Genomic DNA, 16,530 nt, shown 5'->3' on the forward strand with positions numbered 1-16,530 from the left:
TATTATGATAGATTCAAGCACCTTAGGGAGGGATCACCACTTGTAGAACCCTTCTACCAATTGTTAAATCCACCGTGGAAGACAAATCCAATCTACAGTGTCTACACAAGGTGCACGGGGAAGACCATGTTGGAACCTTACAAATTTGATCAATGGGTTCCTCCGCCTTCTCAGGCCAGGAAGTCGACACAGTCCTGGTGGTATGAGCCAGGACGCCTCTTGGAACCGGAATTGTACAGGGCTACATAGACTACACTAATCGCTTCCTTGACCCATCTAGCTAAAGTACCCTTAGAGGCTGCCAGGCCATTTCTAACCCCCTGAAAACAAACAGCGCCTGACTCCTCCTCAAACTCCTAGTAGCGTCCAGGTACTGGGTCAGCGTCTCTCTAACATCCAGGGTTTATAGCCTTTCTTCTTGCAGATTCTTGGGGGAGGTAGAAAAAGAAGGTAGAACTATCTCCTGGGATCTATGGAAGGATTTGGCTACCTTGGGTAAATTCGCCAGGTCTGTTCTTAAAGTTATCTTGTCATCTGAAATCTGGGTATACGGTGGATTGGAAGATAGGTCGCTCACCCCTCCTGGCTGAGGTCACAGCTACTAGAAAAATCATCTTTAAAGTGAGGATTTTTATGGAGTCTTGAGCTAGGGGCTCGAAGGGTGGCCCTGTAAGGGAATCCAACACAAAGTTCAAATCCCAAGGAGGAATTTTTAGGGAAGGGACCGGAGCAGCTCTCTAGCAAGACTTCAATAATCTCCTGACCCAACTATTCCCTGCTAAATCATCTGAAATGTAAGAGTTATTAACTGCCAATCGAAACGCTAGCCTTTTCTGTAAAAACGCGAGGATGGAACCCAGATGAACTTTCCCCACTGGCTTCTTCCCCGAAGAAGTGAGGAACTTCCTCCAGACCCTAGCATAGATCTTAGTGATAACTAGCTTACTGCTCTGCAAGAGAGTGGAGACCAGATTTTCGGAGAATCTCCGGCTCGCTATCAGGTCCCTCTCAAATTCCCCGCCGTCAAATGTAGACCTGGAATCTGAGGGTGAAGTACTAGGTCCTGAGAGAGAAGGTCTGGGATCTCCAGTAGAATCCATGGGTCTGAAAGACATCTTTCTTAGCCAGAAAAAACGGGGCCTCATAGGCCAGAATTGGTGATCGAAATTACTCGTTTGATCCTCCCGGATTTTCCTGAGAACCGCTGGTATCAACATGAGTGGGTAAATGGCATACAGCAGACCCCCACCCCAATTAGTCTGGAAGGCATCTACCGCTCAAGGATACTGGAGGGGATTCGGAGAACAGAACCTGTCTACCTTTTTGTTGGCTCTGTTGGCAAACAGGTCTACCACCGGGGACCCCCAAAGTTCTACGATATGATTGAAGATCCCCTTGTCTCATCGGCTTCCGGCTCAAAAACTCTGCGGTTAAATTTGCTACCCCTTTTATGTGCAGAGCCGAAAGCGAGAAAGAATGACTCTCTGATAAGGATAATATTTCTTGAGCTGTGTTCAATAGGGAGAGAGACCAAGTGCCCCACTTGATAGTTCAGATACGAAATGACATGTCTGACATAATGGGGACTTAGTGGCCCTGTAACAACAAAAGAAATCTTTCTAAAGGCTCTTTCCACTGCCCATAACTCTAGATGAGAGAAAACTAGAGACTCTCCTGGGAAATCCAGTTCCCCTGGGCTATGTGTCCTCTTAGGTTGGCCCCCCCAGCTGAATGCGCTGGCGTCCGTAGTAATGATATCTAAGATCTGAACTACCAAAGGGACCCATGCTAACAGGTTCTCTGTGTTTATCAACCACAGCAGGGAGTCTACAATAGGGTTGGTGAGGGGAGCTCTACCCTCCTTTCTAAGAACCCCCCAAACCTCTTTTGTGCCTTTTGAATCAACAACTGCTGGGGACAAGAGGGAATTTGTGCCCATAACACTGGCGGGATACAGGACGTCAGGGATGCCAATAGGGACATGGCTCTTCTGAGGGATGTGATCGGGTCTTTTTATCATGGAGGACACAAGGTCTGAATGTTAAGGACCTTCTCCGTAGGTAGACAGCATAACTGGGTTCAGGAATACTGAATCAGCCCTATAAAAGGACTGTACTTTCATTGGTTGCAGCCTTGATTTCTTTAGGTTTAATATCAACCCCAAGGTCTGCCAGGATCTGTCTGGATCTGTGCACTGCAATGCTCTTCTGAATTCCCTACCATCAAAAAGTTGTCCAGGTAAGAGTATAATGAGTATGTTTTTCTCGCACATGTGGGTCATTGTCTCTGCTACCACTTTGGTAAATACCCTTGGAGCATGGCTAGTCCAAAGGGTAGAGTCCTTAATTGAAAAATGTCCTATCCCTCCTTGAGAGGGAAGGGTTACTCACAGGAACGTCTGTTTAGGCGGGTGAATAGAGACGTGATAATGTGTGTACTTTAGGTCTAGCACCGACACGTAGAAATTTGGGAAAAGCATCTTTATTGCTGATGTTATGGATTCCATCTTGAAATGACAGTGCACTAGGTGTTAGTTTAGCCTCCTCAGGTTGATTATTGTAATGAAGGTACTGTCTGGTTTGAAATAAGGAAGAGAGGATTAGAATCCCCTGCCCTCCTCTTCCTTGGGGACTTCTACCAGGACTACTTTGTGTATGAGATCTAATACATCCTACTAGAGCAAGTTGTCTCTCCTCCAACCTGCTGAGCGATGTTATTAAAGATGCCTTGGGGGTCGAATGGAACTGTAACACGAGTCCTTGCTTTATTACTCCCATAATCCAGTAGCTGGAAGTTATCCTTTCCCAGGCATGAAAAAAAAGTAGGAGAGCCTGCCTCCCACCTGGGTCTTCGTGTCACTGGGTCGATTTTTTGGCCTCCATGGAGGGATCGCCAAACAAAGCCTGGGCACCTCTTCCTTTGATCTTTCTAGGTCTCCTGCTCCCTGGGGGGGTCCTTTTGGGGTATATCCGTTTCCGAAAGGAATGATACCTAAACTGACCTGTGGAGAAGCTGGGAAACCCTTTTTCACTATTACCAGCCTTCGTCAGAATATCATCCATGCCTTTGCCAAATAAGAATTCTCCTTCACAGGGGATGGAACAAAGCTTGAACTTAGACTGCGCATCTCCCGGCCAGCTTTTACGTCACAGAGCCCCCCTGGCGGAATTAGATAGAGCCATTGACTTTGCTGACAATCTTCTGGAGTCGGTTGAGGCATCCGCCAGGAAGACCGCCGCTCTTTGAGCCAGAGATAGGGTGGAGAGAATTTCTCTGGGAGTATTATCTTTTAACCGCATTTTTACCAACTGCAGCCATATCATATCATATGAGAGATCTGGCCACGCAATTACCGGCAACAGCTGGTCTCAAGGCCCCTACTGCTGCCTCCCAGGAGCCCTTCAGGTAGCCCTCCGCCCTGTTATCCATATGGTCTTTTAGGCACCCTAGATCTTCAAATGGGAGGGAAGATTTCTTTGCCACTTTAGCTACCGCTGCATCAAACTTGGGGCTTCGGTCCCAACAGGCGGCCTCTGATTCCTCAAAAGGGGGACTTTCTCTTGAAGGAAGAGGACAGGGTGGTTCTCCTGTCCAGCTTCTTCCATTGCTCCTCTAATACCCGTTTGACCCTATTGTTAATTGGGAAGGAGCGTCTTTTCCTCTGCTCGAGACCTCCAAACATAAAGTCCTCCAGAGATTCTGGCCCTTTAGTGTCCACCAGCCCCATCATGGACACAACCACTTTAACTAACCGGCAAACTTCTGAGCTTGGGAAGCAAGGTCTTCCTCCTCGCCCCCCCTTCTGATAAACACGATGAGGAAGGTGAAGAGAAAGCAGAATCTGAGTATGCATCTGACTCCGATGATTCTCCTAAGCCTCGGTCCTGGGACACAACTCTCTTCAACCTCTTGTTTCAGGTTGGGAGAGAGCTTTGAAAGGACTCAGTCACCTTATCCCTAATCTCTCTGAGACTGGAGGCGAAGTCTGAGGTCTCCTCTCTAATAGTTTCCACAATGCAGTTCCTGCATAACTCTCTGTGCTCCAGGTGGTGACGGGGACTTACACAGAATACATTCTCTATTTTTAATTGGGCCAACTTCTTCCTGGGTACTTCCTATGGGACATGGGAAGACAAAAAATAAGGGGAACCCCTATTAGAGGGATGTACCGAAGCCCACTTACCACTCTGCAGGAAAAAAGGAGGGGGCTGCACCAGGTCTTCCCATTTCATCTTTCGAGGATCCCTAGACTTCTGGCTGGTTCAGCTGCCACTTTTAGAGTAACTGCCACTCTGCTGTCCATAGCACTTTTGCTGCGGCGATTGCTGCTGGTTCTCCATTACTGGAGGAGGGCATAAGCGCCTTTTACCCCAGCCATAGGACCTTTTATCCCCCTTAGCCTCCGCTGGATTTTCTTGCACAGGCACCGCAATCTTGCGGGCACAGCGCATGCAGAGACACACGTGCCAGTCACATCCGAGTGACGTCATACGGCCACGTCCGCTGATGCCAGTACAAGCTCCCAGAAGTTCATCTGGCTTGCTCTAACCTCCGGCTGCCCAGGAGGTTGCATGGTGGGTGTGCAGACCCGGATAGCGACTAGGCAGAGGATCCTCCTGGACCCTGCTACAGCTGCGCCCTGGATCTTCGTCCAGCGTGCTAGAACCGTACGTTGCACCCGAAGGCTGCCAGGCAGATGCGCAGACCCGGACAGCAGTTGGGCAGAGGATACCCCTGGACCCTACCAATCCTGCACTCGCTGCCGCAAGGTACCGCAGCCCTGGGGAGATGCTACCGAGGCTGGGCTCCGGCGCCACAGCAGGTAAGCCGTTCTTCCAGCATCGATTAAGCCCTGCGGTAACCGCCATCTTCACCGCTGTTTACACAGACGGTCTCTCATCTTGGGACATTAAACCGAACCGATGCGGTTGAGAGATATGGCCCTTTTATTAGTGGGTTTCCTGTCCCAAGATGGGTGGACCTCTCTGGTGGTGCTGTCATGGAGGAAGGGAAAAATAAATCGTAAGTACACCAGCCTCCACAGGTCTAATTTCTATTTAATAATATATGCAGTTTGTAGTTATGCAATCTGGTGACAAATCTGTTTTAAATATCAGGATTTGTAGATTCACAATGAACCAGTGACTATTACTACATTAGTTGTTTTGCATTCTTCTGTGAGGCCAGTCCATAAATACTTACATTCTGAAAGAGAAATCTTTCCAAATCCTGGCTTGTGCCATTTTCCAAATCCATTGGTATTTCAAGCTATTTTAGAATGGAAAAAAAAAATGCAAAGATTGTGAAAGCATAAAATTGAAAATTAGCGTTCTCTAAATTGATGGCGCGGTAAGAATATAGGGTTATTTTGGCAAACTCCTCCCCCCCGCCGCATTGGGAGAAGAGTGGTGCGGATGACATCCCTCCTACCGATGCCCTTTAGGTTGCGTGCATCTGTCCTAGTCTTCAGAATAGGTCTTCTGCACGTGCCCTGTGACACAATATCATCAGCACCACTCAGCTCTCATTGAGGAAAAACCGTGATTATGGAATTTAATAGGGAGGAAGAAAGAGGTCTGGTCCCAAAAAAAAAAAGAAGGGAATTTTGTTTACTTACCGTAAATTCCTTTTCTTCTAGCTCCAATTGGGAGACCCAGACAGTGGGTGTATAGCTACTGCCTCTGGAGGCCGCACAAAGAACTACACTTAAAAGTGTAAGGCCCCTCCCCTTCTGGCTATACACCCTCCCGTAGGAGTATGGATTCCTCAGTTTTAGTACCAAAGCAAGAAGGAGGAAAGCCAATAACAGTTTCAAAAACAAATTCAATCCGATAACAAGATCGGAGAACTTAAGAAACAACATGAACAACATGTGCACCCAAAAAACGAAACCCTAAGAACAAATAGGGCGGGTGCTGGGTCTCCCAATTGGAGCTAGAAGAAAAGGAATTTACGGTAAGTAAACAAAATTCCCTTCTTCTTTTTCGCTCCTAATTGGGAGACCCAGACAGTGGGACGTCCAAAAGCAGTCCCTGGGTGGGTAAAAAGATACCACATGAACGGGCTGTCAGACAGCCTCTTCCTACAGGTGGGCCACCGCCGCCTGAAGGACCTGTCTACCTAGGCTGGCATCTGCCGAAGCGTAGGTATGCACTTGATAGTGTTTGGTAAACGTGTGCAGACTCGACCAGGTAGCCGCCTGGCACACTTGCTGAGCCGTAGCCTGATGCCGCAATGCCCAGGACGCACCCACGGCTCTGGTAGAATGGGCCTTCAGTCCAGATGGAATCGGAAGCCCAGCAGAACGGTATGTGTGAAGAATTGGTTCCTTGATCCACCGCGCCAGGGTGGATTTGGAAGCTTGCGATCCCTTATGCTGACCAGCGACTAGGACAAAGAGCGCATCAGAACGGCGTAGAGACGCCGTGCGAGAAATGTAAATCCTGAGTGCTCTCACCAGGTCCAACAGATGTAAACCCTTTTCAAATTGGTGAACTGGATGCGGACACAAAGATGGCAAAGTGATATCCTGATTGAGATGAAAGGAAGAAACCACCTTGGGAGAAAACTCTGGAATTGGACGCAGTACTACCTTGTCTTGGTGAAACACCAGGAAGGGAGATTTGCAAGATAACGCCGCTAGCTCGGACACTCTTCGAAGAGACGTGACCGCCACAAGAAAAACTACCTTTTGTGAAAGCCGAGAAAGGGAAACCTCTTTCAAAGGCTCGAAAGGCGGCTTCTGGAGAGCAATGAGAACCTTGTTCAGATCCCAGGGTTCCAATGGCCGTCTGTAAGGAGGAACGATATGAGAAACTCCTTGGAGAAACGTGCGTACTTTAGAAAGCCGTGCCAAGCGCTTCTGAAAGAATACGGATAGCGCGGAGACTTGACCCTTAAGAGAGCTAAGCGACAAACCTTTTTCCAACCCAGACTGCAGGAAGGAAAGAAAAATTGGCAATGCAAATGGCCAGGGAGAAAACCCTTGAGCCAAGCACCACGCTAAGAATATCTTCCACGTCCTGTGATAGATCTTAGCTGAGGATGGTTTTCTAGCCTGTCTCATTGTGGCAACAACTTCATGAGATAAACCTGAGGCCGCTAGGATCCAGGACTCAATGGCCACACAGTCAGGTTCAGGGCCGCAGAATTCAGATGGAAAAACGGCCCTTGAGACAGCAAATCTGGACGGTCTGGTAGTGTCCACGGTTGGCCTACCGTGAGATGCCACAGATCCGGGTACCACGACCTTCTTGGCCAATCTGGAGCGACGAGTATGGCTCGATGGCAGTCGGACCTGATTTTCCGGAGAACTCTGGGTAACAATGCTAGAGGTGGGAACACATAGGGGAGTCGGAATTGCGACCAATCCTGAACCAAGGCGTCTGCCGCCAGTGCTCGGTGATCGTGAGACCGTGCCATGAAAACTGGGACCTTGTTGTTGTGCCGTGACGCCATCAGATCGACGTCCGGCGTCCCCCAGCGGCAACAGATCTGCTGAAACACGTCCGGGTGAAGGGACCATTCTCCTGCGTCCATGCCCTGGCGACTGAGAAAGTCTGCTTCCCAGTTTTCCACGCCTGGGATGTGAACTGCGGATATGGTGGACGCTCTGCTTTCCACCCACGTCAAAATCCGCTGGACTTCTTGAAAAGCTTGGCGACTGCGTGTTCCCCCTTGGTGGTTGATGTACGCCACCGCCGTGGAATTGTCCGACTGAATCCGAATCTGCTTGCCTTCCAGCCATTGTTGGAAGGCTCGCAGGGCAAGATAGATTGCTCTGATTTCCAGAACATTGATCTGCAGGGTGGACTCTTCCTGAGTCCACGTCCCCTGAGCCCTGTGGTGGAGAAACACCGCTCCCCACCCTGATAGGCTCGCATCCGTCGTGACCACTGCCCAGGACGGGGGAAGGAACGACTTTCCCTGTGACAATGAGGTGGGGAGAAGCCACCAACGCAGAGAGTCCTTGGCAGTCTGAGAGAGGGAGACAGTCCTGTCGAGGGACGTCGATTTCCCATCCCATTGGCGTAGAATGTCCCATTGTAGAGGGCGCAGATGAAACTGCGCGAACGGGACTGCCTCCATTGCTGCTACCATCTTTCCTAGGAAATGCATGAGGCGCCTCAGTGAGTGCGACTGGCTCTGAAGGAGAGATTGCACTCCAGTCCGTAGCGAGCACTGCTTGTCCAGTGGAAGCTTCACTATCGCTGAGAGAGTATGAAACTCCATGCCAAGATAAGTCAGAGATTGGGTCGGGGTTAGATGAGACTTTGGAAAGTTGATAATCCACCCGAAACTCTGGAGAGTGTCTAGTGCCACCTTCAGACTGTGCTGGCATGCCTCTTGAGAGGGTGCCTTTATAAGCAGGTCGTCTAGATACGGGATGACCGAGTGACCCTGCGAGTGCAGAACAGCTACTACTGCTGCCATGACTTTGGTGAAGACCCGGGGGGCTGTTGCCAGACCGAAAGGTAACGCTACGAACTGCAGGTGTTCGTCGTGTATGACGAAGCGTAGGAAACGCTGATGCTCTGGTGCAATCGGCACGTGGAGATACGCATCTTTGATATCTATTGATGCTAGAAAATCTCCTTGAGACATTGAGGCTATGACGGAGCGTAGGGATTCCATCCGGAACCTCCTGACTTTTACGTGTCTGTTGAGCAACTTTAGATCCAGGACGGGCCGATACGATCCGTCCTTTTTTGGGACCACAAACAGATTGGAGTAAAAACCGTGACCTTGTTCCTGAAGAGGGACGGAGGTCACCACTCCTTCCGCCTTTAGAGCGGCCACCGCCTGCAACAGAGCATCGGCTCGGTCTGGTGGTGGAGAAGTTCTGAAGAAACGAGTTGGCGGACGAGAACTGAACTCTATCCTGTACCCGTGAGACAGAATATCCCTCACCCAACGGTCTTTGACGCGTGACAGCCAAATGTCGCCAAAGTGGGAAAGCCTCCCACCGACCGCGGGTGTGGGAATCGGAGACTGCAAGTCAGGAGGACGCCGTCTTGGCAACGGTTCCTCCGGCTGTCCTTTTTGGGCGTGACTGAGACCTCCAAGAATCTGAGCGTCTCTGGTCTTTTTTGACGAGGCGAATTGGGACCTGCCCGGTCCTCGAAAGGACCGATAACCAGACTGACCCTTCCTCTGTTGGGGTTTGTTTTGTCTGTGTTGCGGTAAGGATGAGTCCTTACCCTTGGAGTGTTTGATGATTTCATCCAAACGCTCTCCAAACAATCGGTCACGAGAAAAAGGCAAATTGGTTAAGCACTTCTTGGAATGAGAATCTGCTTTCCAATGTCTCAACCACAGGGCCCTACGCAAAACAACGGAGTTGGCTGACGCCACTGCCGTGCGGCTTGTAGCGTCAAGAACAGCATTAATCGCGTACGACGCGAATGCCGCCATTTGCGAGGTCAATGGTGCTACCTGCGGGGCAAATGCACGTGTGACTGAGTCGACTTGCGCAAGCCCGGCTGAGATAGCTTGTAGTGCCCATACGGCCGCAAAAGATGGCGCTAACGACGCTCCAATCGCTTCATAGATGGATTTCAGCCAGAGCTCCATCTGCCTGTCAGTGGCATCTTTAAGTGCCGCTCCATCTTCAACTGCAACCAAGGATCTAGCTGCAAGCCTGGAAATTGGAGGATCCACTTTTGGACACTGGGTCCAACCCTTGACCACCTCAGGGGGAAAAGGATAGCGTGTATCTTTAAGCCGTTTAGAAAAACGCCTTTCAGGATAAGCGTGGGGTTTCTGGATTGCGTCTCTAAAGTCAGCGTGGTCCAGAAAAGTGCTTAATGTACGCTTAGGGTATCTGAAATGGATTCTCTCGTGCTGCGAAGCTGACTCCTCTACAAGAGGAGCTGGTGGGGAAATATTTAACATCTTATTGATGTTAAATATAAGATCATTAACTATGGCGTCACCATCTGGTGTATCTAGATTGAGAGCGGTCCCAGGATCAGAATCCTGATCAGTTACGTCCGCCTCATCACCCATAGATTCATCTCGCTGGGATCCTGACCATTGAGATGAATGTGAAGGCCCGTCATAGCGAGCCCGCTTAGGCTGCCCGGGGCCATCGTCCGAGTCAGAGTCTTCACCCTGAGGTGTATGTGCCCGTCCCGGAGCTTGGAGGTAATTCAGCTGAGGGGGACCAGGGGGCAATGATTGCACAGTGTCCGTGGCCTGAAGTACAGGCCTAGCTCGCAATGTGTCAAGAATTTGTGACATAGTGAGAGACATTCTGTCAGCAAAAGCTGCAAACTCAGTTCCTGTCACCTGGACAGCATTCACAGGTGGTACACCCTGGGTCACGTCCAGCAGAGGTCCCGACTGTGCAAGCGCCGCAGGGGCCGAGCACTGCACACAATGGGGGTCCGTGGAGCCTGCCGGTAGAAAAGTCCCACATGCGGTGCAGGAAGCATATAATGTCTGTGCCTTGGCACCCTTGCGTTTTACGGACGACATGCTGCTGGCTCTCTGCAATGTGAGAGAGTCTATAGCCAAAGGGCGACCAGCGCTATGCAATACAAAGTATTTGTAGAAACAAAATACTAAGAATACTACTGGCACAAGAGGGGGTGAGCCCTGAGGGCTGCTTACCGCCCGCTGAATAGCGGGTAAGAGGCGCAGAATTCCTTGTCTGGGTCTCCCCGGCTCCCCTCTGCAGCTCAGCGTGTCAGCAGGAATGGCTGCCGGCGTCTGTGGAGAGGGGCGGTCCGTGGGAGTTCCTAAACAAAAGTGCGGGAAACAGTGTCCCCTCTGTGCCGATTGTGAGGGCTGGAGTATGTAAAAACGACTCCAGCCCTCGGCGCTGATGCACTGACCAGCGTCCCGCCCCTCTCCTGACTGGCAGGTCTGGGGGCGGGAACGAACGGAAGCAGGCCGCAAAAGCCGGGGACTCGAGTTATCAGCGCGGCCGCCGTAAAAGCGCGGCCCGCGCTGAAGTCCCCGGCGCACCACAAGTGCCAGCCGCGCCGCAGTCCCAGCGGCCGGCGCGACCGATTCCCAGAAGTGTGCCTGCTTCAGCGAAGCTGAATGAGGCCATGGCACAAGCGCCGCAGCGCTGATGTCCCCGGCGCACTACAACACCCAGCATGCTGCGGTGTGAGCGCCAAATGCACGGGGACACAGAGTACCTTGAGGAAGCAGGGCCATGTCCCTGATGTACTCCGCTCCATCCAGCATCTTCTCCAGGGGCTGTAGATGGAGCACGGTCTCAGTGCCTGGAGACCAGTAAATCCCACTTCACCCAGAGCCCTGTAAAAAGGGATGGGGAAGGAATCAGCATGTGGGCTCCTGCCGCCGTACCCGCAATGGGTACCTCAACCTTACAAACACCTCCGACATACAGTGGGGTGAGAAGGGAGCATGCTGGGAGCCCTGTATGGGCCCTCTTTTCTTCCATCCGACATAGTCAGCAGCTGCTGCTGACTAAAAACAATGGAGCTATGCGTGCGTGTCTGACCTCCTGCGCACAAAGCTAAAACTGAGGAATCCGTACTCCTACGGGAGGGTGTATAGCCAGAAGGGGAGGGGCCTTACACTTTTAAGTGTAGTTCTTTGTGCGGCCTCCAGAGGCAGTAGCTATACACCCACTGTCTGGGTCTCCCAATTAGGAGCGAAAAAGAAAAAAAAATACCCCGCTTTTAGCTTAATTCTGAAATGGTTAGTAACAGGTAAAGGTTGTATACCTCTTCCACGGTCTCCTCTATCTCAGCAGGAACTGGCTTTGGTGACCTTAGGTGGAAAGGAATAAATACAGGAGCCTGGTTCTGCATATCGGGCGAGAGATCATAATTCTCATCCTCAAATCCGAGGTCCATGTCTTCATCCTCATCATCTTCCTGCTGTGAAGCCCTGAGCTTCACAAGGGTGGTCTTCCCTTTGCTCTTGGTGGTCACAGGCTTTGACACTTTGGTTGTGCTTGATTTGACATTGCGTGCAGCTTTCTCTTTCTCTGGATGATCTGACGCATTTTCAGATTTGGGTGAAGCAGATGGCGGTGTGGACAATTTCCTCACAGACCTTCCAAATCTTTTATGTTAAATTAAAAGTAATTTCAATTAGTTTTTATACACAAGTACCAAGCTGTACAAAAATCATGATCACTTCCCAACATCTAACACAGCTCAGAGATCTATCCGCACCTGTTCGCTGCCCATATCGGCTCATCAGATCAGCCAATATGTGCGGGGAAAAATGCGTGAGCCCGCATTAAGGGTATGTGCGCACGTTGCTTTTTACCTGCTTTTTACCTGCTTTTTTGCTGCTTTTTCTTCTGCGCTGTTTAATGCCAAAATGGATGTGTTCTTCTATTCAAGCAAAGTCTATGGGAATTTGGGTTTCTTGTTCACACTATGTTGTTCAAAATGCTGCCTTTTTGTGGCAGAACTTTGATCAAAAACTCAGCTTTGCAGTGCAAAACCCAAATGGCAAAAACAATTGACATGTTGCTTCTTTGAAAAGCTGAGTTTTTGACCAAAGTTCTGCCTCAAAAAGGCAGCATTTTGAACAACATAGTGTGAACAAGAAACCCAAATTCCCATAGACTTTGCTTGAATAGAAGAACACATCCATTTTGGCATTAAACAGCGCAGAAGAAAAAGCAGCAAAAAAGCAGGTAAAAAGCAGGTAAAAAGCAACGTGCGCACATACCCTTAAAGGGACAGACACAGCCTGGGATGTATAGGTACATTCAAGGTTGTGAAAGGGTTAAAAGGGTTTAGCCCCATGAACCTATCCTTGTAAATCATTGTCATTTACATCCACTAGAAAACATTACCTCCATGAGACAGCTGTATCTATCCCATAGTGTGTACACACACACACACACACACACACACACCCTTAGTTCCTACCTATAAAGCACCATCTAGAGACACCTATATAGTCTCAAGCTGGATAAATCAGTTTTTCTCTCCAATCATTCCTCCAGCTTCACCTAGTATGTGCTCTCCTGACACTCATCTACAGTCAGTAATGTTAGGGTAAGTTCACACAGTGCGTTTTTCGCAGCATTTTTGCGCAGTTTTCGGGTGCGTTTTTGCTCAGAAAACTGCATGACTTTGCTTCCCCAGCAAAGTCTATGAGTTTTCATTTTTGCGGTCTGCACACAGCGTTTTTTTTCAGCTGCATTTTTGTGGTGCCACAAAAACGCAGCATGTCAATTATTCCCGCGTTTTTCACTGCGCTTTTCATCCATTGAGTGCAATGGGATGTTGAAAGACACAATGAGAAACGCAAATAGGTGCGTTTTGGTGCGTTTCTAAGACCAAAAACGCAGCTATAAACGCAGGAGGTGGGTAGTAAAGTGACATGTACAGGAAGAGGATTCCTTCTGTCAGTAAACACAGAAGCGTGAATCCTCCTGGTACCGTCACCGCCGCTTCCACCTCCCGTCCTGTGCATGTATGCTGCCGTGCGGCGCCATGTACGGGCAGGAGGTGGAGGCAGCTGCGAAATCAAAAGTGAACATTAGAAAAAAAAATGTCATACTCACCTGTCTGCAGACTCCCGGTGCCATGCCCACTCTCATCTCCTCCCGATACCGCCGCTCCGGGTGTGTGCAGTCTCCCCGGGTACGTATGCCTGCAGGATGCAGGACCTGGCGATAGATCACCTGATGCAGTCACCTGACGCATCAGCTGATCGTAAGTCTCGGGCTGACGCCAGCGGCCGGCCGGTTTAACCTATCAGCGGATGCGTCAGGAGACTTCATCCCTGATTACCGGCAGCTCCTGCAGCGATCGGACGGGATCAGACTCCGCTCCAGGAGCTGCCGGTAATCAGCACATAAGTATTTTTTTTTCTTTTTTACACCGATGCATCATCTGATTGTATAAACGGCTTTTATACAATCAGCTGATGTGTGATGTGATTCAGGCCTTGAACCTGACACATCTGATCGCTTTGCCTTCCAGCAAACCGATCAGATGATATTGGATCCGGATTGGACGGCGCGGGACCCTTGACCCAGGATTACTGCGGAGGGGGGGTGCTTTATTTCAATAAAGATGGAGTCACTAATTGTGTTGTGTTTTATTTCTAATAAAACTATTTTTCTGTGTGTTGTGGTTTTTTTTATCTTTACTAGAAATTCATGGTGGCCATGCCTAATATTGGCGTGACACCATGAATTTCTGGCTTAGGGCCAGCTGATAATATACAGCTAGCCCTAACCCCATTATTACCCAGTGAGCCACCCGGCATCAGGGCAGCTGGAAGAGTTGGATACAGCGCCAGAAGATGGCGCTTCTATGAAAGCGCCATTTTCTGGGGTGGCTGCAGACTGCAATTCGCAGTGGGGGTGCCCAGAAAGCATGGGCACCCTGCACTGTGGATTCCAATCCCCAGCTGCCTAGTTGTACCCGGCTGGACACAAAAATTAGGCGAAGCTCACGTGATTTTTTTTTTTTTTTAAATATTTTATGAAATTCATGAAATAATTTAAAAAAAAAAAAGGGCTTCTCTATATTTTTGGTTCACAGCCGGGTACAAATAGGCAGCTGGGGGTTGGGGGCAGCCCGTACCAGCCTGCTGTACCTGGCTAGCATACAAAAATATGGTGAAGCCCACGTCATTTTTTTTGTTGGGGGGGGCAAAGAAATCCTGCATACAGTCCTGGAAGGAGGATGCTGAGCCTTGTAGTTCGACAGCTGCTGTCTGCTCTCCTGCATACACTATTGGATGGAGGATGCTGAGCCTTGTAGTTTGACAGCTGCTGTCTGCTCTCCTGCATACACTATTGGATGGAGGATGATGAGCCTTGTAGGTCTGCTCCCCCTGACTCTCCCTCCAGCATACAGTCCTGGATGGAGCATGCTGAGCCTTGTAGTTCTGCAGCTGCTGTCTGCTCTCCTGCATACAATATTGGATGGAGTATGCTGAGCCTTGTAGTTCTGCAGCTGTCTGCTCTCCTGCATACACTAGTGGATAATGAAGAACATATTGAAGAAGGAAATGACATCAGACCTTTTTTTTTGTTCACTGATAAAAAAAACGCATAAAGACGCAGTGAGCAAAGACGCAGCAAATAACGCACCAAATCGTGGCAAAAACGTGTGCGTTTTTTGCCGCGTTTTTTTGACACGGGTGCCTTTTTGTGCGTTTTTTTGCCGCAAAAACCGCACACAAATGCAGCGTCAAAAAAACGCAGTGTGTGAACCTAGCCTTACACAGTGGCTGGCTCAGACCATAAAATGTAGTTATTTATTGAGATGTAATCTAGCACTGTGGAATACTCAGCACCACCACCTCAAGCTAAAAAGTCACAAACTTATATGACTTGCTTTGTGTGGACCCTGCAAGGTCTCTGCGCTCTACCTCCCTCCATGACACATCCTCATTTATTCTAGACTTGCTGAGGATCACAGTCAGTGGCCCCCCAAAACATCACCATGCACAGCTGCTTGCTGAGCCCTTCAAAGCACAGACAAGAAATCTCTACTCTGCTTTGAATGGATTGTAGCCAGAAGTAAAGAGCCACCGTGTATTACAGCTGAGAAAAAGCATAGAATTTTAACAGCAAGAAAATTGTGGAATTTCTTTATTTTTTATAGGTTTTACAACGCCTTCATAATTTTTTTGCCCAGAAAAGCGCTTTAACATCAGACATTTACTTACCTAGATCGCTGCGAAGAAGTGGGATCCTGCATATGGCTCGTCTGGCTGCTGCTCTGAGGCTCATCTGTCAATGAAGGCTGGTCCACCTCAGAGTCCAAGAAACAAGATGGCTTCTGGGCTCTGCCTGAGGGGCAAATTCTCTTGGGGGACACGTCAACATTGCAATCCGATGCTTTTGTTTTTTTCTTAGTTGGTGACGAGATCTCTCCCGCATTACCTTTATCCTTCCACAGAAAAGAAACTAAATATAAATCGCTTGTTTCATATACGTGATGTCCTGTAAACTATGGTTTGACAAAAAGCCACGTTTCTTCTCAACACAAACAGGATAGAATTTTTGAACACAAACCGTGTAGTACATTATATAAAGCATTTACATCCTGTTGTCTTTTGTTAAAATTTTTTTGCATTTCACCTAATACACCAAATAATCATGCGGCATTATACTTTGCTAGTAAAATATGAAGGGGCCGGTATGGCTCCTCGGTGCGGGATACTGTGAGGGTCTATCCCAACACAGTAAAGCGATCCCCCGGTCTGCTGGGCGCGATGTTGCTGTTGGAACGCCTCGGCCGTCAGCGTCCCAAACACAACAAGGCACCAGACACAGAACGCGCAGAAGCAGGAGGGGTGACGACACCACTGAGTACTTGTAGGTTTGATGTGTCCATTATAACACATGGACAGAAATACTTATGCTTTTAGAGAAACCATTCGTGGTTTTGTGGCTGTGCTCTCTCTGCTGCATCTGTCACACTGCCAACCCGCAGACTGGGAGAGGGGGATTGCTGTTCCACCTTTGACATCAGCAGGTGTGCTGTGCCAATGTCCACTCTGCAGCAAGGACAGCGCAACTGTATATGCACTGTGTCCATCCACAACAAGACGGTCAAA

At 49.2% G+C, this 16,530-nt stretch overlaps 1 protein-coding gene across 4 annotated transcripts in view; it reads right to left on the reverse strand.

The window, feature by feature from the left end:
- The window catches only part of BDP1 (BDP1 general transcription factor IIIB subunit), a 260,324-nt gene that overhangs the window by 46,093 nt on the left and 197,701 nt on the right, over positions 1–16,530 (reverse strand). For all 4 annotated transcript variants that reach the window (XR_012727216.1, XR_012727217.1, XM_075325283.1 and 1 more), the window contains exons 31-33: positions 15,637–15,860; positions 11,706–12,048; positions 5,203–5,268 (exon numbers count right to left, since the gene is read on the reverse strand). Coding sequence is in view for 2 of the 4 variants with exons in the window: in XM_075325283.1 (XP_075181398.1) it covers positions 5,203–5,268; positions 11,706–12,048; positions 15,637–15,860 (633 nt within the window). In the remaining 2 variants the exon portion in view is untranslated. The remainder of the gene's footprint in view (positions 1–5,202; positions 5,269–11,705; positions 12,049–15,636; positions 15,861–16,530) is intronic.

This window comes from Anomaloglossus baeobatrachus, chromosome 1, assembly GCF_048569485.1.
Source record: "Anomaloglossus baeobatrachus isolate aAnoBae1 chromosome 1, aAnoBae1.hap1, whole genome shotgun sequence".
Classification (NCBI taxonomy): domain Eukaryota; kingdom Metazoa; phylum Chordata; class Amphibia; order Anura; family Aromobatidae; genus Anomaloglossus; species Anomaloglossus baeobatrachus.